Source organism: Thamnophis elegans, chromosome 12 (assembly GCF_009769535.1).
Source record: "Thamnophis elegans isolate rThaEle1 chromosome 12, rThaEle1.pri, whole genome shotgun sequence".
Classification (NCBI taxonomy): Eukaryota; Metazoa; Chordata; class Lepidosauria; order Squamata; family Colubridae; genus Thamnophis; species Thamnophis elegans.
The window spans coordinates 1093264-1116622 of NC_045552.1; the positions used below are offsets into that span (position 1 = coordinate 1093264).

At 50.8% G+C, this 23359-nt stretch overlaps 1 protein-coding gene across 1 annotated transcript in view; it reads left to right on the plus strand.

The window, feature by feature from the left end:
* The window catches only part of SUPT5H (SPT5 homolog, DSIF elongation factor subunit), a 29491-nt gene extending 6669 nt beyond the window's left edge, over positions 1 to 22822 (plus strand). The window contains exons 7-30 of the mRNA XM_032227886.1: positions 347 to 415; positions 534 to 599; positions 796 to 826; positions 2272 to 2340; positions 3333 to 3584; positions 4785 to 4874; positions 5267 to 5337; positions 6786 to 6891; positions 8627 to 8720; positions 8960 to 9096; positions 10337 to 10492; positions 11203 to 11349; positions 11594 to 11740; positions 13300 to 13425; positions 14435 to 14519; positions 15677 to 15781; positions 16317 to 16419; positions 16600 to 16718; positions 17261 to 17357; positions 17455 to 17613; positions 19134 to 19302; positions 20296 to 20499; positions 21130 to 21225; positions 22290 to 22822. Of these exons, the coding sequence (XP_032083777.1) occupies positions 347 to 415; positions 534 to 599; positions 796 to 826; positions 2272 to 2340; positions 3333 to 3584; positions 4785 to 4874; positions 5267 to 5337; positions 6786 to 6891; positions 8627 to 8720; positions 8960 to 9096; positions 10337 to 10492; positions 11203 to 11349; positions 11594 to 11740; positions 13300 to 13425; positions 14435 to 14519; positions 15677 to 15781; positions 16317 to 16419; positions 16600 to 16718; positions 17261 to 17357; positions 17455 to 17613; positions 19134 to 19302; positions 20296 to 20499; positions 21130 to 21225; positions 22290 to 22433 (2842 nt within the window). The 3' untranslated portion in view covers positions 22434 to 22822. The remainder of the gene's footprint in view (positions 1 to 346; positions 416 to 533; positions 600 to 795; positions 827 to 2271; positions 2341 to 3332; positions 3585 to 4784; positions 4875 to 5266; positions 5338 to 6785; positions 6892 to 8626; positions 8721 to 8959; positions 9097 to 10336; positions 10493 to 11202; positions 11350 to 11593; positions 11741 to 13299; positions 13426 to 14434; positions 14520 to 15676; positions 15782 to 16316; positions 16420 to 16599; positions 16719 to 17260; positions 17358 to 17454; positions 17614 to 19133; positions 19303 to 20295; positions 20500 to 21129; positions 21226 to 22289) is intronic.
* The last annotated feature ends 537 nt before the right edge of the window (positions 22823 to 23359 follow it).

Genomic DNA, 23359 nt, shown 5'->3' on the forward strand with positions numbered 1-23359 from the left:
GCAGTCAGCTGAAGTAGCCTGCAGTGCTGCATTTAACCACTGCACCACCTTGGCTCTATGTGAATAGCCCCCAGTCATAGGGGGACTTAACAACCACTTGGTTCATTCCTGTTACAAATTCTGTTTATATACAGCACCACAGAGCAAAGAATACAGTCACCATGTGCTTTACTGCTCAACTGTTTTACTGTAACAGGAAGCAAGTTCTACTTGGAACAAAAGAGCATACAGTATATATCATAGATCCAAACTTGTAAAGGCTGCCTTTACTACTGTGGTGGTTCCAACAATTCCTCTTTTTCCCCCTACTACTCTGCTCTCTCTCTCTCTCTCCCACTTTCTTCAGGGACCAAAGAGAAGAAGAGCTGGGCGAGTATTACATGAAGAAATACGCCAAGTCTTCCGTGGGCGAGACGTGAGTAAGGGGCATCTCCTCGGCTAAGAGTCCCCTTCGGTCTCTGATCAGCGGCCCCGTTTCCTGGGTTCTCGCGGCCTCTTTCAGCCAGGCTTCCTTTTTCCTTTGGTCTCTCTAGTGTGTACGGCGGCTCCGACGAGCTTTCTGATGACATCACACAACAGCAGCTACTTCCGGGAGTCAAGTAAGAGATGACGGATTTTACCTGCCCGGGTGGGGCGGGGGGCTGCGAGGAGAGTTTGTTTGGGGCAGGGGGCAATGGTGGTGGTGGTAGCTGAAGGGGCCCACCAAGATTCCTTGAGTCAGCCCAAGGAGCAAAGGACTGCTTGTTTGGACGGCACAGAGCAACCTCACGGGGTTTATTTTTCCCTCCCATTCAGGGACCCCAATCTTTGGACGGTGAAATGTAAGGTAAGTCTTGACATGGGTCAGGATTAGCCGGGCCCCCAGTGGTGGGGGAACAGTGCAATGGAGGGGTTTGATTGAGTAATAACAGTTCCCATACCTTCCCTCCCCACGTCTCCTTGGTCTTAATGTTTTTCTTTTATGTTTTAACTGTGTGTGTTTTAACTGTGTGTGCACAAATACAACAGATGTAACAAAAAGGCAACAGTAAAAATATTGGGTTTCTGTCTGGATGGTCTCTTGTGACGAGCCGAAGGACAGAGAATGGAAGTAGTGATCTTCCTCCCATATTTGGGCATACCGGGGGTTGTAAAATCTAATATATGTATGTATGTATGTATATGTGTGTGTGTGTGTGTGTATGTATGTATGTATGTGTATGTATGTATGTATGTATATATGGTGTCACATATATATATGTTGTATTTGTGCTGATAAATAAATAAAGGGAGACTAGTATAGATCTATTTCAAGCTATTTAGCTCTCATCAGCTAGCCATACCCTTACTGATGAGCTGATGAGAGCTAAATAGCTTGAAATAGATCTATACTAGTCTCCCTTTATTTATTTATCAGCACAAATACAACACAAATGTAACAAAGGCAACAGTAAAAATATTGGGTTTCTGTCTGGATGGTCTCTTGTGACGAGCCGATGGACAGAGAATGGAAGCAGTGGACTTCCTCCCATATTTGGGCATACCGGGGGTTGTAACTTTAAATACATACATACATACATACATACATACATTCATTCATTCATTCATTCATTCATTCATTCATTCATTCATTCATTCATTCATTCATTCATTTAGTATCACAATCCCTGGTATGCTCAAATATGGGAGGAAGCAGACTGCTTCCATTCTCTGTCCATCGGCTCGTCACAAGAGACCATCCAGACAGAAATCCAATATTTTTACTGTTGCCTTTGTTACATTTGTGTTGTATTTGTGCTGATTTATTTATTTATCAGCACAAATACAACATGTGTGTGTGTGTGTCTGTGTGTGTATATGTGTATGTATGTAAAACTAAGCTGCCCAGAGTCACCCTGTGGATAAGATGGGCAGCCGATAAATGTTATAAACAAACGAACTCGGTTATCCTCATGAAGGGGCTGATTTGACTTCCGTTCAGGTGGCAGGAAGCACGGTGGCTCACGGGGTTAGGACGCTGGGTTGGAGCTTAGCAAGCCCGTGTTTGAGACCCGAGTGCTGCTGCGGTGGGCTGAGCTCCCGTCGTTGGCTCCAGTTCCCTTGATGTGGACACGAAGAGAGCTCCCATTGGCGTCCCCCAGGCACTGGTGCTGTCACCGGCTAATCCTTTAGATCCTGAAGCGCCTTAAGCGGCGCCTGTGGCACGAAGGGCGGGGGGTGAGGTCAGGTGGCCCTGGGGCTGTGCTGGAGTCCTGATTGCCGCCACCGCTTCTCTTGTGTTTCCCCCTCCAGATTGGAGAGGAGCGTTCCACTGCCATCGCCCTGATGAGGAAGTTCATCGCCTACCAGTTCACGGACACAGTGAGTGGGTTGGGAAGTGGGGGAAGGAGGAGGATTCCATGTGCCTGATTTTTGGCTTTGTCCTTGCATGAAATCCAGCAGGTTCTGACAGGTTCTGGAGAACCGGTAGCGGAAACTTTGAGTAGTTTGGAGGATGGGCAAATGCCACCTCTGGCTGGCCCCAGGAGTGGGGATTTTGCAGTATCCTTCCCCTGCCACGCCCACCAAGCCACGCCCACAGAACCCGTAGTAAAAAAAAATTGAATTTCACCACTGGGGAGGCCCCAGTCCATTCATAAGTCCCCCGGGTCTTGGCCTGGCTGCTTGGCCGTAGAATCTTTCCTGGATCCTCTGGCTCAGTGTTTCTCAACCTTGGCAACTTGAAGATGTCCGGACTTCAACTCCCAGAATTCCCCAGCCAGCGAATGCTGGCTGGGGAATTCTGGGAGTTGAAATCCGGACATCTTCAAGTTGCCAAGGTTGAGAAACACTGATCTGGCTACACGTAGGGTTGTGGCTAAGGCCTTTGTGGAGGACTGTTGTCCTGTTTTAAAAGTTCTCTGGAGAAAAACCAGGGAGGTTGATCCTCAGGCACAGGAGCCTTTGACTCTCCTGGTGCCTTATTTTTATTGATATCCAGCCGTTACAATAGCAAACAAACGCAATGCTCTTCCATCAGCTTTTCCCCACAACAACAACAACAACCCTGTGAGGAGGATTGGGCAGAGAGAGGAGGGGGGGGGGCTGGCCCAAAATTGCCCAGCTGGCTTTCATGCCTAAGGCAGGACTAGAACTCACCGTCTCCCGATGATTGGCCCCAAAGTCACTCAGACAGACTTTATGCCTAGGGTGGAACTAAAACTCACCCGTCTCCTGGTGATTGACCCTTGAATCCGCCGTCTCGTGCCTTTCACCCTTGGGGTGTTTCTGGCAGTAACCGCGGGGGGGGGGGAGGCTTCTGGCCGGTGAGTGGCGTAACCTTCCCTCCAGCTTGCCGGTGTGTGTCTCCGCAGCCCTTGCAGATCAAGTCAGTGGTGGCTCCCGAGCACGTGAAGGGCTACATCTACGTGGAGGCCTACAAGCAGACCCACGTGAAGCAGGCCATCGAGGGGGTGGGCAACCTCCGGATGGGCTACTGGAACCAGCAGATGGTGCCCATCAAGGAGATGACCGACGTCCTGAAGGTGGTGAAGGAGATGACCAACCTCAAGCCCAAGTCTTGGGTGCGGCTCAAGAGGGGCATCTACAAAAGTGACATCGCTCAGGTGAGCCGGGTTTCGAGGGGGGGGGGTCTTTCAGAGGGAAACGGGGGAACCTGAGCCCTTCTCAGAAGACCAGAAACAGCAACCCAACCACCCCCCCAAAATAAAAAGAATGGGGGTGGGGAAACTTACTGGAAAGAAGGAAAAAGAGATTCTCAGGGATCTACAGGTGGTCCTCGACTTAAAACAGTTCAATTCGTGGCCGTTCAAAGTTACAGTGGCACCGAAAAGAGAGGCTTACGGCCATTTCTCACACTTAACAACCGTTGCAGCATCTCCACGGCCACGTCATTTACATTCGGAGGCTTGAGAATTAACTCACAAGTTACGACGGTCGCAGTGTCCCGGGGTTACGCGATCCCCTTTTTGTGGCCTTCCGACGAGCCGAGTCAGTGGGGGAGCCCAATTCACTTAACAGCGGCGTTACTAGTTCGAGCACTGCAGCGATTCACTTAACGATTGTGGCCAGAAAGGTGGTAAAATGAGGCGAACATCGCTTCACAAGTTTCTCACTTAGCATAACAGATTCTGGGCTCCATTGCGGTTGTAAGGCGAGGACCTCCTCTGTGTGTCTGTGTGTGCCTGTGAGATTTCCCCTCGGAGACCCTCCGCACTGACCAAAGCGACTTCTTTTTTCTTTGAAAAACTTTATTTCAATTTCATACGTATAATCACAAGTCTACCATTACATCTGAACAGAAATTATTTTGTATTGTCCATTATTATATCATTCCCTCAACCGAGAACAGCCGTCATTTGCCCTTCTGCTTTCAATCCACCATACTCTGCCCTATTTCACCTGCCCTCCTATCTCCTTTCCCTCTCTCCTCCTCCCTACCTCCTTTCTTCCCTCTGCCATCCCTCTCTTCTCTACTTCCCCTCCTCTCTCCTCTTTCCACTCCTTCCTTCTCTCCTCCTCCTCCTCTCCCTTCTATTTCCCTCTCCTCTCTTTCTCCTTGCCTCTACCTTTCCTTTCCACTCTCTCCAATTAATTTACGTGGTGTATTTCAGCACACTGAGCACACTTCATTTAATGTTTGCTGGTATTGATAACTACGTTCCAATAAACATCTTTCATCTTTACAGTTTTACATAGATCCTCTTTTTAGTGGTATACATATTTCAAAATTCAATTATTTGACACACTCCCCTGCAAGCCTTTTTTTTTACAAATTGTGAGCCACTTCCTTCTTTTGTTGCTAGGTAGATTACGTGGAGCCCAGCCAGAATCAGATCTCGCTCAAGATGATTCCACGCATCGATTTTGATCGCATCAAAGCTCGCATGAGCCAGGTAGGCGATGTGCGGCCTCACAGGAAGACCTCCGGATTTAAATACGTCGAACCTTTTTAATGTTCTGCTGAGCCTCCATTTTTCCCTCCCTTAATCCTTGTTAACGTTTGGTCTTACGTTTTGTAAGACAATTACAGCCTTATTTGGAATATTATTTCACATATCCTCGCATCCCTCCGACTGCGTATTTATTGCAGCTGAATCCTTGTTTTCTGTTCTCCGAATCAGCTGAGGCGGTTAGGAAGAGAGAGAAAGGAAACTGAAGTCAGAGCGCTAGAGAAAACTCTTGTCAGACAATAAAATGCAAAAAGCTAAATGAATAACAAGCTTTTGTCCTCGCCCCTTTTTCCAAAGGTTTTAAGTTTTCGTCCAAATCTTTTTTCCGTTTGCAGAAAGATTGGGTGGCCAAATGTAAGAAATTCAAGCGTCCCCCCCAGCGCCTCTTTGATGCGGAAAAGATCCGGTGAGTGAGTTACGCCCTTTGCAGCATCCCCATAGTGCAGTGGTTCCCAAACTTGGCAACTTTAAGACTTGTGGACTTCAACTCCCAGAATTCTCCAGCCAGCTGGTGGTCCACAAGTCTTAAAGTTGCCAAGTTTGGGAACCACTGCCATAGTGTTATAGGTGGTCAAAATTCAGGGGCTTGGCAACTGGTTCGGACTTAACGATGGTCGCAGGGCCCCAGGGCCACGCCCTTTTGCGACCTCATGGCAAGCCAGTCAAGGGGGAAGCCTGATTCACTTAGCAGCCATTTGACTAACTTAGCCACTGCACTGCTTCACTTAACAAAAAGTGGAAGGAAATGGTGGTAAAACTAGGGGGAAACTCAACAAATGTCTCAGTTAACAACAAACGTTGGGCTCAGTTGCCGTAAGTTGAGGACTGCCTGTATATCTAGCCTCTGTGGGGACACGATAGCACCTTCCACTATTTAGAAGGGCTGCCCCAAATAAGAAGGGGGGTCAAGCTATTCTCCGAAGCACCTGAGGGCAGGACACAATGGATGGAAACTAATTATGGAGGCGAGCAACCTAGAATTGAGGAGGAATTTCCTGACATTAAGAACAATTAATCAAGGGGGTTAGGGAGGGGGGTTTATGGGGGGGAGGGGGGAGGGGGGAAATATAGTCTCAATTTTCAGAACAATAAGAATGCACTTGTATACTGTTGCTCTCTTTTCTTTTTTTCTTTTTTTTCTTTTATTTTCTCTTTTTTTTTTCATTTTTCTTAATTTTAGTGTAAATTACAAAATGAATATATTAATGAATTGTAGAGATACACCAAAGTGAGGAGTAGAGGGAAAGAAGAGGGAGAAGTCAAGAGGGAGTGAGAGGGGAATGTAAGGAGGTTGAGATGGAGGGAAGGGGAGAAAGGAATGTTTGAGGGGGAAGGGAAGTAGAAGAGGGGAATGTTGGAGGGGAGAAATGAAAGTTGGAGGGGGAGAAGAAAGGGTGTATGGGGGATTGAAGTGCTATGTTGGTTTTTTATGGTGGAAGATGAGTTGTGTTTATTGATTTTCCTTTTTTTTTTAAATGCACAGTATATAAGTGATTGTATAAAATGAAAATGAAATAAACAGTTTAAAAAAAAAAAAGAACAATTAATCAGTGGAACGGCTTGCCACCAGGTTATGGATGCTCCAACACTGGAGGCTCTCAAAAAGATACGGGAGAACCATTATCTGTGAAATGGTGTAGGGTGCCTCGCCTGAGCAAGGGGTTGGACTGGAAGACCTCAAAAGGTCCCTTCCAACTCTGCTTTGGGGAGAAACTGCTCTTTGTTGCCTTGTCCTGGTCTGCTTTGGCTTCACTCAGCCTTGTTGGAGGGGGGTGGGTGGGCAGCCGTGTGGACATCCACTCCCCCGGTGGGGCCTTTTTCACCAAAGCTCTCTCTCCCCCCCCCCCTTTCCAGATCTCTGGGTGGTGACGTGGCCTCCGACGGGGATTTCCTCATCTTCGAAGGGAATCGCTACAGCCGGAAAGGGTTCCTCTTCAAGAGCTTCGCCATGCTGGCTGTGGTGAGGAAGGGGGCTGCTTGGAGGGGCGGGATTCTTCTTCGGAGTCTGGGATGGGCAGGGGGTGGTGGTGGTGGTTCGAGGCCCATGGACCAATATTTTACGCACCGATATGCCCATTGGGTTTAGGTTTATTGGTTTTGTATGCCGCCCACTCCCGAAGGATTCTGGGCAGCTCACAATAAACAGGGGAGGGAATAAATAAGACAATACAAACAATATTAAAAAACCACAACAGGCACAATTGAAACCGGGGTGGGTAGCAATAGCAATAGCAATAGCAATAGCAGTAGACTTATATACCGCTTCATAGGCCTTTCAGGCCTCTCTAAGCGGTTTACAGAGTCAGCATATTGCCCCCAACAATCCGGGTCCTCATTTCACCCACCTCGGAAGGATGGAAGGCTGAGTCAACCCTGAGCCGGTGAGATTTGAACCGCTGACCTGCTGATCTAGCAGTAGCCTGCAGTGCTGCATTTAACCCAGAGAGGACCCTCGGGACAGGTACTTCAACAACCCCCAGCCTGCCGGAATAGCCAGGACTTAGTAGCTTTACGGAAGGCTGGGAGGGTAGTAAGGGTCCGGATCTCAACAGGGAGCTCGTTCCAGAGGGCCGGAGCTGCAACAGACAAGGCTCTCCCCCGGGGGGGGGTCGCCAGCCGGCATTGGCTGGCAGATGGAACCCGGAGAAGGCCGAGCATTGTCCCTTTTCATCGAGTCCCTTGTTATTTTTAATCTTTTCACGCCGGATGTTTTTAATGCTGGGGAATGTCATCAAGGCTGGAGTTTCTGAAATGGAGGCAAAGGAGGAGGGGGGACTCCTGGGTTCTCGGTGCTCCTGAGCTTGGAGGTTTTCTTGCAGACGTTGCAGTACCAAACTAGATCACACCATCAGTGCCACTACTGAGTGTTCTAGCCCCTAGTGCATCAACAGAGAGCTTCAAGGAACCTACAGTGCTTCTCCTCCTCCTCCTTTCCACAAACCCACCTCTCCTAGCACTGATGATGTTACCTAGTTGGGTAATTAAATGTCTGCAAGGAAATCACCAAGCTAAGAGAGTAACAAGGACCCCACTGTCATCATAGCCATAGCAATAGCAGTTAGACTTATATACCTCTTCATGGGGCTTTCAGCCCTCTCTAAGCGGTTTACAGAGTCAGCATATCGGCCCCAACAACAATCTGGGTCCTCATTTCACCCACCTCGGAAGGATGGAAGGCTGAGTCAACTTTGAGCCGGTGAGATTTGAACCACTGAACTGCAGATAACAGTCAGCTGAAGTGGCCTGCAGTGCTGCATTTAACCACTGCGCCACCTCATCCCCCCCTCCTCCCTACACACAGACACACACACACACACACACACCTCCCTTGTAGCACTGATGATGTTATCTAGTTGGGTAATGAAACATCTGAAAGGAAACGACCAAGCTCAAGAGAGTAACAAGGACCTCACAGTCTGCCTCCTCCTCCTCCCCCCTGCTCACACACACACACACACACACACACACACACACACCTCGTAGCACTGATGATGTTATCTAGTTGGGTAATGAAACCACCAAGCTGAGAGAGAGTAACAAGGACCCCACCAGGCAACCTGAGTCCCAGAGATTCTCTTCTATCAGCAAAAGAAGCATTGCCAGCCTGGGGCCCAGTTCTGGATCCTGTCCCGAGGGTCCTCTCTGGGTTAATTTCCCCTCCCCCTCCCCAATCGCTGCCTCTTTTTCTGACCTAGATCACCGATGGAGTGAAGCCCACTTTGTCCGAGCTGGAGAAATTTGAGGACCAGCCCGAAGGGATCGACTTGGAAGTGGTGACCGAGAGCACCGGTGCGTCCCCTGCCTTCTTCTCCTGCCTTTCGCCCCTCTTCCTGAGGAGAGGCTGTCTTGATGTGGCAGGTCCTTCGGGGGCTCCTGGGAAGAAGACATCATCGGGTGCCCCGCGTGTTCAGCCGGGACCAGGCCACCTTTTCTGGCTCCTGGTTAAGGGCCGACCCCTCTGCCTGTCGGAAGGCCCTCCGAGGAGGCCGCTGGACGGCGCATCTTCACGCCTCCTGTTGTGGTTTCAGGGAAGGAACGGGAACACAACTTTCAGCCCGGAGACAACGTGGAGGTGTGTGAAGGGGAGTTGATCAACCTGCAGGGGAAGATCCTGAGCGTGGACGGGAACAAGATCACCATCATGCCCAGGCACGAAGACCTCAAGGTAGGGGCCCCTGGACCATTTTGTCAGGGTTCCAAACAGCATCCAAAATTAAATCAGAGTCCAAGGCAAAGGATTGCTCAAAGTTCCCATTTATGAAGAGAGCCATGTTGGCACATCTGGGGAAACCCGAATCTGAAAGCTTCCTGGTTTTCCCCACCCAGTTGAAAGTTCAAGATCTTGCCCCCACACCCACAAGTCCATCCCATGGTCCAATCTCCCCCTGCCATGCTGGCAGTTCCACCCATCCAGATCCGGTCAGGTGCAGAGACAAAGGATGACCTTGGGTTTCTAGAAAGAACGTTGTTATGGCTACCTATCATCTAACTCCATACAATCCCCAACTCCCATTTCCCCACCATAGAAAATGCAGAGTAGAATAATAGAAAGTGTGGCAGGCCGAAGATCCACAAGAAAAGATTACTGCAGGCCTCTCTGCTTCAGCCTGGAAGGTGGATCTGCTTTTGGTCTCTTGCGATGACACTTCGGGCTGTTTTGGGAAGCCCGTCCCAGGCCTGCCAGTTTCCTCTCCCCCCCCCCCCTTTGCAAAAAGGCTCTCTGAAAACAATTCACCCTTCTGGCTGTGGGGCCTCGGGAGAAGAGGAACCCTGCTTCAGCTGTGGGGCTGAGAACTACCCCCCTCTCTCTCAAGGGCTGCGTCCTGGCCCTGAGCAATGGGCGGTTCCTGTCTGGCCTGGAAGGCCAACCTGGGTGAACTTGAGTCCGTCTTTTCACCCAGGATTGGTCAACTGGGCTGTCTTCCAAGGCTTTGGAGCAGGAGAAAACTCGTAGCGCCTGTTCCTTTAGACGGTGTGCTTCCCTGTGGCTTTTATTTATTTCCTCGTATAAATGACGCTTAGTTTGATTCTTACAGCCCCACATTTGCCTTGGGGTGTTTTATATGAAGGCTTCATACAAGTCAGTGCCTGCTAAGCTTAGCAACTTTTAAGGTGTGTGGACTTCAACTCCCAGAATTCCCCAGCCAGATGAGTGGACTTCCTGTTCCCAGAAATTGAAGTTGAAGTCCACATATCTTAAAAGTTGCTAAGGCTGAAAGATTCTCCTGGAAGGGGAGGCCCTTGGGGTTTCCTGAAAAACTCGACCTCTGACCTCTCCTCTGCAAGGGCCAGACCCTCCTCTCCCATCCAAGAAAGAAAGACAGGACCCCCACCCACCCACCTCCTATTTGCAGAGAGCGCTCTTGTCCCCCATCCTCTGCCCTTTTGTTCCCCTCCCCATCCAGGATATGCTGGAGTTCCCAGCTCAGGAGCTGCGCAAATACTTCAAAATGGGGGACCACGTGAAGGTCATCGCCGGGCGCTTTGAGGGCGACACGGGGCTGATTGTCCGTGTGGAGGAGAACTTTGTCATCCTTTTTTCTGACCTGACGATGCACGAGGTGAGCGGCCGAGGGGGGGCCCTGCAAGATTCGTGGCCTGCGAGGCATCTGCTCTCGGATTATGGGTCTGGCTGGGGAGGGCGGGACGGAGGAGGAAGGGAGAGGAGGACCGTGGGCTCCTTGGGGCTCTCTGAGGCTGGCTGTGTCTTTGCAGCCGTTTCACAGCCCAACTAGGGAACATTATCAGTGCTAGAAGGGAGTGGGGTTTGCTCTCTCTTTATATCCTAGTAGCTTGCCCTATGTGTGTAGGTGGGGTGATGGGTTGGGTTTTGTTGGTAGTGAAACAGAGCAAACCCCACTCCCTTCTAACCCTGATGATGTTCTTAGTTGGGTAACAAAATGTCTGCAAGAAAAGCATCAGGCTCAGAGAGGCACCAAGGACCTCACAGTCTTCCTCCTCCTCCTCCTCCTCCTCCTCCTCCTCCTCCTCCTCCTCCTCCTCCTCCTCCTCCTCCTCCTCCTCCTCCTCCTCCTCCTCCTCCTCCTCTTCTCCATAACCCCCCTCCTTCTAGCACTGATGATGTTCCCTAGCTGGTTCATGAAATGTCTGGAAGAAAACAAAAACACCGAGGACCCCACAGTTGTCATCCTACTCCTCTTCCCCTCCTCCTCCTCTCCACAAACCTCACTCCCTTCTGATGATGTTATGTAGTTTGGTCACAAAACGCCTGCAAGGAACATTGAACTCCTGTTTCTCCCCACCTCCCCAGCTCAAAGTTCTTCCGCGAGACCTTCAGCTCTGCTCCGAGACCGCCTCTGGTGTGGACGTGGGGGGCCAGCACGAGCTGGGGGAACTAGTGTTGCTGGACCCCCAGACCGTCGGGGTCATTGTGCGTCTCGAACGCGAGACCTTCCAGGTGGGTGGGCGACACCTCCAGAACGTGGAAGAGTTCAGATTTCAGAAACGGCAGCTGGCTCTCCTGCGTTTGTCGCAGGGGCAGAGCAGCTGGTTTGGGGGTCCCTCAGCTGAGCTCCTCCAATCTATGACCCCGAGGCACCTGGGGGGAGGCGACAGGGGCTTCGCAGGTGTCTCCCCTGGGGACCTCCCCTGCCTCCCGGCTCTCTCAGCCTGGCTCTCTCCTCCTCCTCCTCCTCATTCAGGTCCTGAGCATGAACAACCAGCTGGTGACGGTGCGGCACCAGGCGGTGAATCGGAAGAAGGACAATCGCTTTGCGGTCTCCCTGGACTCGGAGCAGAACAATATCCACGTGAAGGACATCGTGAAGGTCATCGAAGGGTCTCATTCGGTGAGCCACCCACCAGGGCGGGCGTTGAACACTGTGGGCACAGCAGGGGAGGAAGTTTTCCCTCTGGCTGCCTCCATCCCTTTCATGGGAAGAGGAGCTGGGGAGGGGACATGGGGGCAGCCTTCCGGTGTCTGAGGGGCTGCCAGAGAGAGGAGGAAGAGGCCACCTTATTCTCCAAAGCCCCCGAAGGCAGGGGGGGGGAGAAGCAACAGACTGCAGTGGTGGGTTTCAAATTTTTTACGAAGCTACTCTGTGGGTGTGGCCTCCTTTGTGGGAGTGGCTTGCCGGCCATGTGTTTTCTCTCTCTCTCTCTCTCTCTCTCTCTCTCTCTCTCTCTCTCCCCCTCCCTTTTGTCTCTCTGTCCCTTTTTCCTTTTTTTCTTTCATATATCTCTCACTTTTTTCTTTTTTTCTTTTTCTTCCTTTCTTTCTCTTTCTCTCTTTCCTTCCTTTTGTCTCTCTGTCCCTTTTTCCTTTTTTTCTTTCATCTCTCTCACTTTTTCTTTCTTTTTTTCTTCCTTTCTTTCTCTTTCTCTCTCTGTGTGAGTCTGTGTGCGTGTATGTGTATGTGTGTGTCAGTGGTGGGTTTCAAAAAATTTTCTCACCTACTCTGTGGGTGTGGCCTCCTTTGTGGGAGTGGCTTGCCAGCTATGTGACCTGGTGGGAGTGGCTTGCCGGCCATGTGTTCTCTCTCTCTCTCTCTCTCTCTCTCCTTCCTTTTGTCTCTCTGTCCCTTTTTCCTTTTTTTCTTTCATCTCTCTCTCACTTTTTTCTTTCTTTTTTCTTTTTATTTCTTTCTTTCTTCCTTTCTTTCTCTTTCTCTCTCTCTTTCCTTCCTTTTGTCTCTCTGTCCCTTTTTCCTTTTTTTATTTCAACTCTCTCTCACTTTTTCTTCCTTTTTTTCTTTTATTATTTCTTTCTTCCTTTCTTTCTCTGTGTGAGTCTGTGTGTGTGTGTGTGTGTGTGTCAGTGGTGGGTTTCAAAAATCTTTGGAGCCTCTTCTGTAGGTGTGGCCTGCTTTCCGGGTCCACTGGTGGAACCTCTTCTAACCGGTTCGGTAGATTTTGACGAACCGGTTCTACCAAACTGGTGCGAACTGGTAGGAACCCACCTCTGCAACAGAGGGAGACGGATCCAGGAGAGAAGCAACTTCGAACTAAGGAGAAGCTTCCTAACAGGGAGGACATTTAACCAGTGGAACAGCTTGCCACCAGAAGTTGTGGTTGCTCCAACACGGGGGGGTTTCTTAAGAAGAAACTGGACAGCTACTTGTCTGTAATGATGCAGGGTTTCCTACTTGAGCAGGGGGCTGGACTAGAGGACCTCCGGGGTCCCTTCCAGCTCTCTTATTCTGTTACTCACCCCTGGGGTGTGGAAGCCACAAGTGCCTGAATTTTGATCACCTGGCTGTGGAGAGAAGCTGAGGTGGTTATAAGCGCGAGGACCTTTTCCAGGCCCATTTTTTCCCCAGGGTTGATGTAACTCTTGAGTTGTTGGCCGAAGAAATGAGTTGTAAGCCAAGGAGCAGTTGTGACTCGCCGCTCCTCTGCCTCCTTCCAGGGCCGCGAGGGGGAGATTCGGCACCTCTTCCGCGGCTTCGCCTTCCTGCACTGTAAGAAGCTGGTGGAGAACGGAGGGATGTTTGTGTGTAAGACGAAGCATCTGATTCTGGCCGGGGGCTCCAAGGTGAGGCTGCCCCTTCCCCCGCTGGCCCCGAGCAACTTGCGTGGTGGAGGCCCCGGATGCCCATCCCAGGCCAGCCCTGTCCGATTTCTCATCGGTGGCCCGGAACTGCCTGGATCCGGTCCTTCTCCAGGAACTTGGGTGAAGGGGCTGGGGTGAGGGACAGCCATGGCAAACTGTAGGTCAGTGGTTCCCAAACTTGGCAACTTTAAGATTTGTGGACTTCAACTCCCAGAATTCTCCAGCCAGCTCTGCAGCTCTGCTGGCTGGAGAATTCTGGGAGTTGAAGTCCACAAGTCTTAAAAGTTGCCAAGTTTGGGAACCACTGGCCAACTTCATTCAATTGCCTTGCCCATCTCACAGGTGGGACTCCTTTCCCATCATCCTGAGCTTAGCGGGATGCAGGTAAGGCCCCTCCTGGCATCCCGGATCCTTCTCGGTTGCAGAATACTTACTATTCTGGGCTGATGGTTGACATGGTCACCACAATTCCTTCCAAAGTCCAGCCAAGCCCCTGAATTTTGACTACCTATAACACTATGGCAGTGGTTCCCAAACTTGGCCACTTTAAGACTTGTGGACTTCAACTCCCAGAATTCTCCAGCCAGCTCTGCAGAGCTGGCTGGAGAATTCTGGGAGTTGAAATCCACAAGTCTTAAAAGTGGCCAAGTTTGGGAACCACTGCTGTAGGTTAAGCCCACGTATTGATTGATTATCTTTATTATTTTAACAAATGGCTCAAAGTGGCCAATATGCCCAATACACTTTCCTCCTCCTATTTGCCCCATAACAACAGCCCTGTGAGGTGGGTTGTGCTGAGAGAGGGACTGACCCAAAGTCACCTTGATGGCTTTCATCCCTCAGGCAGGGCTAGAATTCACCGTCTCCTGGTGATTGGCCCAAAGTCAGCCGGCCACCTTTTTATGCTTAAGGCGGGACTAGAACTCACGGCCTCACTGCTTTCTATCCTGGTGCCTCCACCACTAGACCAAACTGAACTTCCTTTTGGCAGCCCCGGGATGTCACCAACGTCACGGCGGGTGGCTTCGTGCCCATGAGCCCACGGATGAACAGCCCGATGCACCCCAGCTCTGGAGGTGGGTGGAAGGAGGGAGGCGTGGCGGGTGTGGTGGGGCGGGGGTCCCCCACCATCCTTCCCCCTCACTGGGAGGGCAGCCATTGCAGCAGCCAGAAGAAAGGGAAGAAGCCATCTCAATCCTCCCCACCCTTTGAGCTGGGCGTCAAAACAGCGCCTACACCAAGCTCCTTCCCTGGGAGTTATAACTTACTGTGTTTTTCGGACTATAAGACGCACTGAGATCTCAAAGAGGTAAGTAAGAAAAAAAAAAAAAATTGTCCTCCCCGGCCCCCAGAAGCACTCTGCAGACCTCAGCAGAGCTGGGGGAAGGCAAAAACGCCCCTTGAAAAGAGTTAGAGTTAGAGTTTATTGATCTTGTATGCCGCCCAATCCCGAAGGACTCCGGGCGGCTTACAATTAACAAGGGAAGGGGATAAATACACAAAACAACACTTTAAAATACGCAACATTCACAGTTTCCGAGGGGCTGGATATTTCGAGAGCCTCCCGGCCTGCTGGAGCAGCCAGGACTTAACGGCTTTGCGGAAGGCCGGGAGGGTAGTGAGGGTCCAGATCTCCACGGGGAGCTCGTTCCAAAGGGCTGGAGCTGCAACAGAGAAGGCTCTCCCTCAGGGAGTCTCCAGCTGACATTGGCTGGCAGATGGAATGCGGAGACGACCTAACCTGTGAGATCTAATCGGTCTATGGGAGGTGATCGGCAACAGCCTGTTTTTCACAAAAACACATTTTTGCCTTCCCCCAGCCCTGCTGAAGCCTGCAGAGTGCTTCTGGGCGTTGGGGGAAGGCACAAATGTCTCAATTTTTGTGAAAAATGGCCCGTTTTTTGCAAACATGGGATGTGGGGGGCGGGGCTTCGGGAGGCCAAAAATGGCTGTATTTGGTGTATAAGATGCACCAACATTTCCACGCTCTTTTAGGGTGGGAAAAGGTGCGTCTTACACTCCGAAAAATATGGTATAGGTGCCCATTGCGTATGGCAATGCCCTCCAAAGAGGAGGCGAGGAAAGGCATTAGATGGGCTGCCCCAGCAGGAAGAGAGTGGCACCCACATCTGTCTTCAGCAAAGGGCCACCATGCACACAGCCCCCCCCCCCTCCCAAGGAGCCCCCCGGGGGGGTCCTTCCTCTTGGCACACCTGCTTTTTATCTTCTGCAGGTCCACGGGGCGGCTTTGGCGGGGGCGGAATGAACCGAGGCCGTGGGCGCAGGGATAACGACCTCATTGGACAGACGGTGCGGATTTCCCGAGGGTCTTACAAAGGTGAGAGGGACACCACACTGGGCAGGGGGTTGTGGGTTGTTGTTTTTTTTGGTCCACTGTTACGCAGATCGTCGCCGTTGTTAAGAGAATTGTACAGTCCTTAAACGCACCCTGCCCTGTCAGAAGCTGTCTGGGAAGGTTGTGTTGCCCTGATCGCTCACCTGTAGCCAGGGGTGAAAGATCAGGTCCCAGTGTTAAAGGTCCAGTGAAGCGGATGTATCGCCAGTTGCGCCTACCTGGAGGAATCTTCTCAATTAAAATTAACACCTGGAAGGACAGGTGGGCAGTTATGAACCCTCTACGACCTGCGAACTTCAACTCCCAGAATTCCTCAGCCAGCAGCCAGCTCAGGAATTCTGGGAGCTGAAAGTTCGCAGGTCGCAAAGGGTTCATAATTGCCCACCCCTCTCCTGGGAGTTAGAAAAGCATTCAACAGAATTGGACGTAGCTCATTTGCGGCTGTGCAGAGATTCCAGGCTGCACTCTCATTTGACGCCTGCCCCCGTGGAACCTCCCCCGCTCCGTCTTTTTCCAGGCTACATCGGCATGGTCAAGGATGCCACGGAATCCACCGCCAGGGTAGAGCTGCACTCCACCTGCCAGACCATCTCGGTGGATCGGGAACATCTGACGATCGTGTAAGACCTGATTTGAGATGGGGAGGGAGGGAGGGAGGGAGAGAGAGCCCACGGGCCCTGTGCTTGGTGTCAGAAACGTCCTCTGGGTCGGATGGGAGGCCCTCTGAATCCGGCTGAGCCGAATGGGATGATATGCCTGCTTTCTGGGACCCAACTCATTTCGCTCCCCTCCTTTCGCAGGGATTCCAAAAAGCCATCCGGCATGCCCTCTGGATACGGGCGCACCCCCATGTACGGCTCCCAGACACCTATGTACGGCTCCGGTTCCCGTACGCCCATGTACGGGACCCAGCATGAAGGTGAGGAGGAGAAAGCGCGGGGGGGGGGGGGGACACAACTGTCTGGCCAGGAGGGGGCGGTGGGTTTCTTAGCATCTGCCCTGCTGGCTATCCCAAAACGCCTCTCTCACCCTTCGCCCGTATTTGAACAAGGAGGCTATTGAATTCCCTAACCTGAGGACATTGCGTGTGAGGGCGGGCTGCCTGGAAATTGGCTGGCACCTGAGCTGGTGGTGCCCTGCCCCTTTAAGAGAGAGCCGAGGTGGCGCAGTGGTTAGAGTGCAGTATTGCAGGCCACTTCAGCTGACTGTTATCTGCAGTTCAGCGGTTCAAATCTCACCGGCTCAAGGTTGACTCAGCCTTCCATCCTTCCGAGGTGGGTGAAATGAGGACCCAGATTGTTGTTGGGGGCGATATGCTGACTCTGTAAACCGCTTAGAGAGGGCTGAAAGCCCTATGAAGCGGTATATAAGTCTAACTGCTATTGCTATTAGTTGTGTAGCAGTGCGAGGGGAATTCGTTCCACACAATAACAGACTTAATAACACATCTGTTTTTTTCAGGAAACCGTACGCCGCACTATGGTTCCCAAACACCCTTACATGATGGCAGCCGGACACCCGCCCAGAGCGGCGCCTGGGATCCCAACACCCCTTCGAGGTAGGGCTTCCGGTCCTGTGGAGGGAGTCAGGGCTGTGCGGGGGGTGTCTTGGCACACAGAGCCTGGGGGCTGAACTGGATGCTTCTTTTTCTACAGGCCAGAGGAAGAGTTTGACTACGGATTCAACGATGAGCCCACGCCTTCTCCCCAAGGCTACGGGGGAACCCCCAACCCCCAGACCCCAGGCTACCCAGACCCTTCCTCCCCGCAGGTTAACCCTCCATACAACCCTCAGACGCCCGGAACCCCAGCCATGTAAGTGCCCCAGCGCTGAGATCGCTTGGCTGGAGGGTGGCTAATGGGTTGGTTGGCTAACCCTGGACAGGCGCCCGTGCTGACACTACGGACAGAAGGGAATCTCTGTAGCTCAGGGTTGAACGGAGGACTTCTTGGTGCCCTCGGAGCTTGGAAGGTCTTTAGCAGGTGTTTCATGGCCAAGGGTCTGGGTTCCAAACAGCATCCGAAAGTAAATCAAGAGTCCGAGGCAAAGGATTCCTTAAAGTCCCAAGAGAACGTTTATGCAGAGAGCCACGTTGGCACATCTGGGGAAAGCCGAATCTGGATGCTTCCCGGTTCAAAGTCCAAGATGTTGCCCTCCCCACACCCACAAGTCCATCCCATGGTCCAATCTTCCCTTGCTATGTTGGCAGTTCCACCCATCCAGTTCCAGTCAGGTGCAGAGACAAAGGATGATGACCTTGGCTTTCCGGAAAGAATGTTGTTATGGCTACATAGCATCTAACTCCCATTTTCCCACCATAGAAAAGGCCTAGCAGAATAATAGAAAGTGTGGCACGCCAGAGATCCACAAGAAAAGATGGCTGCAGACCTGACACCTGTTAGAATGGAGGGGGGCTTGTGGGATGAAGGAGGAGGAGGAGTTCTAGAGGGTTCTCAGAGCTTGGTGGTTTTCTTGCAGGCATTTCATTACTTCAGTAGGTAACCTCACCTGTGCTAGAAGGGAGGGGGCCTTGTGGAGCCAAGGAGAAGGGGAGGAAGAAGAGGAGGAGGACTGTGTGGGGTCCTTGGTCCTTTCTTAGAAGTCCAAGGGAGTTTAGAAGGGAGGGGGTGGGGTTGGTTCTAGGTTTTAGGTTTTATTATTATTTATAGGCCGCCCTTTTCCCTGAGGGGACTCAGGGCGGCTTACAATATATAGGGAGGGGAGTACAAGACAATAAAACATAAAACAATACATAAATAAAAAATAGTACACACCATTCATCATTCGGGTGGGGACGGATTGTGACTTTTATCCCCAGGCCTGACGGGATAGCCAGGTCTTGAGGGCTGTGCGGAAGGTCTGGACGGTGGTGAGGGTGCGAATCTCCACGGGGAGATCGTTCCAAAGGGTCGGAGCTACTACTGAAAAGGCTCTCCTCCGTGTAGTTGCCAGTCGACACTGACTGGCAGATGGGACTCGGAGGAGGCCTAATCTGTGCGATCTAATAGGTTGCAAGGAGGTAATTGGCAGGAGGCGGTCTCTCAAGTCCTGTTCAAGTTCTAGCCCTGACAGTGTTTCCTAGTTGGGCCATGAAATGGGGGGGGGGGGGAAGGGAGGGAGGGAAAGAGGGAGAGAGAGAAAAGGAAAGGAAAACTTAGAGAGCACCAATGAACCTCACAATTAAGTCTCCCATTGAGAGCCCCCCCCCCCCCCCCCCCAGGAGATTCCCCTTTGCAGCTGCTGATTTTCGGACTGTCCCAGATGGGAGGGGACAGGAGGGGAGTGAGATGACGTCCTCCCTGCTCTGAAGGAAGCCTCTTGTCTTGGCACACAGGTACAACACGGAGCAGTTTTCTCCGTACGCCGTCCCGTCTCCTCAGGGCTCCTACCAGCCGAGTCCCAGCCCTCAAAGTTTCCACCAAGTGGCGCCTAGCCCTGTGGGCTACCAGAACACCCACTCCCCTGCCAGCTACCACCCGACTCCTTCACCCATGGCTTACCAGGTACGCTCGATAAAAGGCCAGCCAATGGCACCTCTCCTTCTGGGTCTTTAGAACAGCCTTTTTTAACTTTTGGGGAAACTTTAATTTTTCATCTTTTACTTTACGGTCCCTCTGTAAAGGAGATGGGAAATTTACAATTTGAAAAAGGAACAGACGGGGCACCCTTTGGGAAGACATCTTTGCTGGTTCTCCTAGGACAGTGTTTCTCAACCTTGGCAACTTGAAGATGTCCGGACTTCAACTCCCAGAATTCCCCAGCCAGCATTCGCTGGCTGGGGAATTCTGGGAGTTGAAGTCCGGACATCTTCAAGTTGCCAAGGTTGAGAAACACTGTTCTAGGACATAAATTGGCACCTGGGCTGATAGTCCGGCCAATCGTTCAGGGTTTGAAAAGGTGGGAATCGGGTTGCCACTGTTCCTGTCCCCAGCCGGTTCTGACCCAGCTCTTCAAACACGAGAAGCCCTCTGTAATTAATCAACTATTCCTTTATTCGGAGCACCAGCAGCCCCAGAAACGTTTCTCTCTCACCGCAGGCTGACAAGTCTGTCCGGCAGGGAGATGGAATAGTTGTCTAGCATACCTATTCATCTCCACCCCCTGCCTTTTATCCCCAGGGTGGGGCTTCACGAGCAGCGCTGGCTCTTCCTTCCCAAGGACCGGCCCATAGGTTTCCACTGCTCTCCTCTCCTCTGCCTTCTGTCAGGCACCGGGCCCAGCTGCTCCTCCTCTTCCTCATCAGCACCTTCAGACCTGGGGGCTGTTGACTCTCCATCTGAGGGCTGATGGACAGCCCATAATCTGCCCCCCTCTCTCTCTTTCTGCCAGCTCCATTCCCTCTTCCCCCTCGGAGCTCTCGGGCCACCGTGATGCTGACCCTGACCCCCACACTGCCTCCTCCCCCTCTTCCTCTGATTCGGGGCCGTTGGCCAAGAGGCCACAACAACATTCCTGATTTTCTCCCTCTCTCTCTCTCTCTCTCTCTCTCCCTCCAGGCTAGCCCCAGCCCCAGCCCGGTGGGCTTTAGCCCTATGACCCCAGGGGCTCCTTCCCCAGGGGGCTACAACCCTCACACCCCAGGCTCTGGGATTGAGCAGAGCTCCAGCGATTGGGTCACCACTGATATCGAGGTCAAAGTGCACGACACGTACATGGACAGCCTTGTGGTGGGCAAGACCGGAGTCATCCGTAGCATGAATGTAAGTGGCGGGACAGCGGGGCGAACCGGAAGTAGAAAAGGGGTTGGGCCAAGAGTCTAAAGTGGAAACCCCCGAAAGGAGGACATTTAGCAAAGGGGGGGGGGTCCTGTCTTTGAGTCTGGTTACTTCTGAGTTGAGGGCTCTCAATTCCACTACAGACAGCCCTTGACAGCCATTGAGCCCAAGTGAACTTTGCCACATTTTATGACCGTTCTTGCCTTTGTTAAGTGAATCCCTGTCATTAACTTAATCCCACGGTTGTGAAGTGAATCGGCTTCCCCAAGCAGCCAGGTTTTGATCCCATGACGACCGAGATGCGGTCGTAAGTGTGAAAAGCAGTCATCGGTCACTTTTCCCAAGTGCTGTTATAACTCTGAATGGTCGCTAAACGAATGGAGGACTACCTGTCATCCAGAAGGACCAATGTAGTGGCAGCCCAGGGGGATCTCAAGGAAGGCCGGCTGTGTCTTCTCAACTAGCCCTCCCCAGCTCTTCTCCATCCCTACGGCTGCCGTTTCACGTTGATCCAGCAGCCGAGGGGAGGGGATTCTGTTCTCCCCAGAGTTAGGTGAGCTTCCAGCTTTTCACCTGGATGGTTTTCTTCCTTCCCTCCCTCGTTTGCCCTGCTAGGGTGGGATGTGTTCGGTCTACGTCAAGAAATGTGAAAAGGTGGTCAGCATTTCAAGCGAACACCTGGAACCTGTGACCCCTACCAAGAATGATAAGGTAGGTCGAAGCTTTCTCCACCAGGCAGCCTTCGGTTGGTCTGTCTGTCTGTCTGTCTATCATCTATCTAATCCATCCATCCATCCACTCAACTTTGTCTGTCTATATGTATCTATCTATCTATCTATCTATCTATCTATCTATCTATCTATCTATCTATCTATCTATCTATCTATCTTCTATCTACCTAATCGATCCATCTATCCAGTCAACTTTGTCTGTCTATATCTATCTATCTATCTATCTATCTATCTATCTATCTATCTATCTATCTATCTATCTATCTATCTATCTATCTTCCTTCTATCTACCTAATCGATCCATCTATCCAGTCAACTTTGTCTGTCTGTCTGTCTGTCTATCATCTATCTAATCCATCCATCCATCCACTCAACTTTGTCTGTCTATATGTATGTATGTATGTATGTATGTATGTATGTATGTATGTATCTATCTATCTATCTATCTATCTATCTATCTATCTATCTATCTATCTATCTTCTATCTACCTAATCGATCCATCTATCCAGTCAACTTTGTCTGTCTGTCTGTCTGTCTGTCTGTCATCTATCTAATCCATCCATCCACTCAACTTTGTCTGCCTATATCTTCCTTCCTTCCTTCCTTCCTTCCTTCCTTCCTTCCTTCCTTCCTTCCTTTCTTTCTTTCTTTCTTTCTTTCTTTCTTTCTATCTTCTATATACCTAATCCATCCATCTATCCAGTCAACTTTATCTGTCTGTCTGTCTCTGTCTGTCATCTATTTAATCTAATCCATCCATCCATCCACTGAACTTTGTCTGTCTGTCTGTCTGTCTGTCTGTCTATCTATCTATCTATCTATCTATCTATCTATCTATCTATCTATCTATCTATCTATCTATCTATCTATCTAATCCATCCATCCATCCACTCAACCTTATCTGTCTGTCTATCTCTCTATCATCTACCTAATCTAATCTAATCTACCTGTGGCTGCTGCTCTCTGTGGCTGCCTTGGAGCAAAAGGCTCGGGGAAGCCTCACTTTTTAGCCAGGTAGCTCTGAGTTTCCTCCTGCCTTGCAGGTCAAAGTCCTCTTGGGAGAAGACCGCGAAGCAACGGGGATGTTGCTGAGCATTGATGGGGAAGACGGCATCGTCCGCATGAACCCAGAAGAGCAGCTCCGAATTCTCAACTTGCGCTTCCTGGGCAAACTCGTAGAAGCTTAGAACAGCGCCGAGAACAAGAGTGGGGTGTGATTAGGGGGCTTGGTTACGTTTTCTTCCCTCTTTTTTCCCACGTAGCCGGTTTCCTCCCGACTGCATCCCAAGGCTTTGTACAGATTTGCTCCAGAGGAAGGTTTATATTTTTTGGGGGTGCGTGTACGAGTTTCTTCCTGCCGCCTGTTTTCCCCCAGCGCTGCGGGTGACTGTTTGGGTGAGGGACAATCTAGCCATGGTGTTATGAAGAAGAGCTGCCTCCAGTGGAGCACCGTGCCCTGCCATTCTCCCCCCCCCCCCCCCTCTTCTGTAGCACTTTATGGCCTCTTCGGCACCAAAACATCCAACCTGTAGCTTGTTTTAATAAAAGCATCTCAAAGATCCCATATTGTAAATTCCTACTTACAGAAATCTTGAATTTTTGTCTGTCTGTCTACCTTACTTACTGACTTATGCAGGTAGTTCTTAGCTCAAAACCCACAATTTAGGTCAAAATTTATGATGCCGAGTTTTGACCCATTTTGTATTGTATTTGTATTTTGTATTTAATAAATTTATAGGCCACCCAATCCCGAAGGACTCCGGGCGGCTTACAGAAAGTAAATTTTAAAAAACATAAAAGAATTTTAAAAAACAGAAGAAATTTTACGACATTTCTTGCCACTTTTGTTAAGCGAATCACTGCAGCTGTCAAGTAAGGTGGATATGAAGTGTATCTGGCTTCCCCATTATCAGAAGGTGGCAGGACAGTCATAAATATGAGTCAGTTTCCAAGTTTTGATCATGTCACGGTGGGGGATGCTGCAACCATCATAAGTGAAAAACAGCACTAAGTCGCTTGCAATTGACTAAATGAACTGTTGTAAGTCAAGGACTATCCATTTTTCTCATCTCAACTAGGGCAATTCTGGCGAACTTATAATCAAAGCAATAAG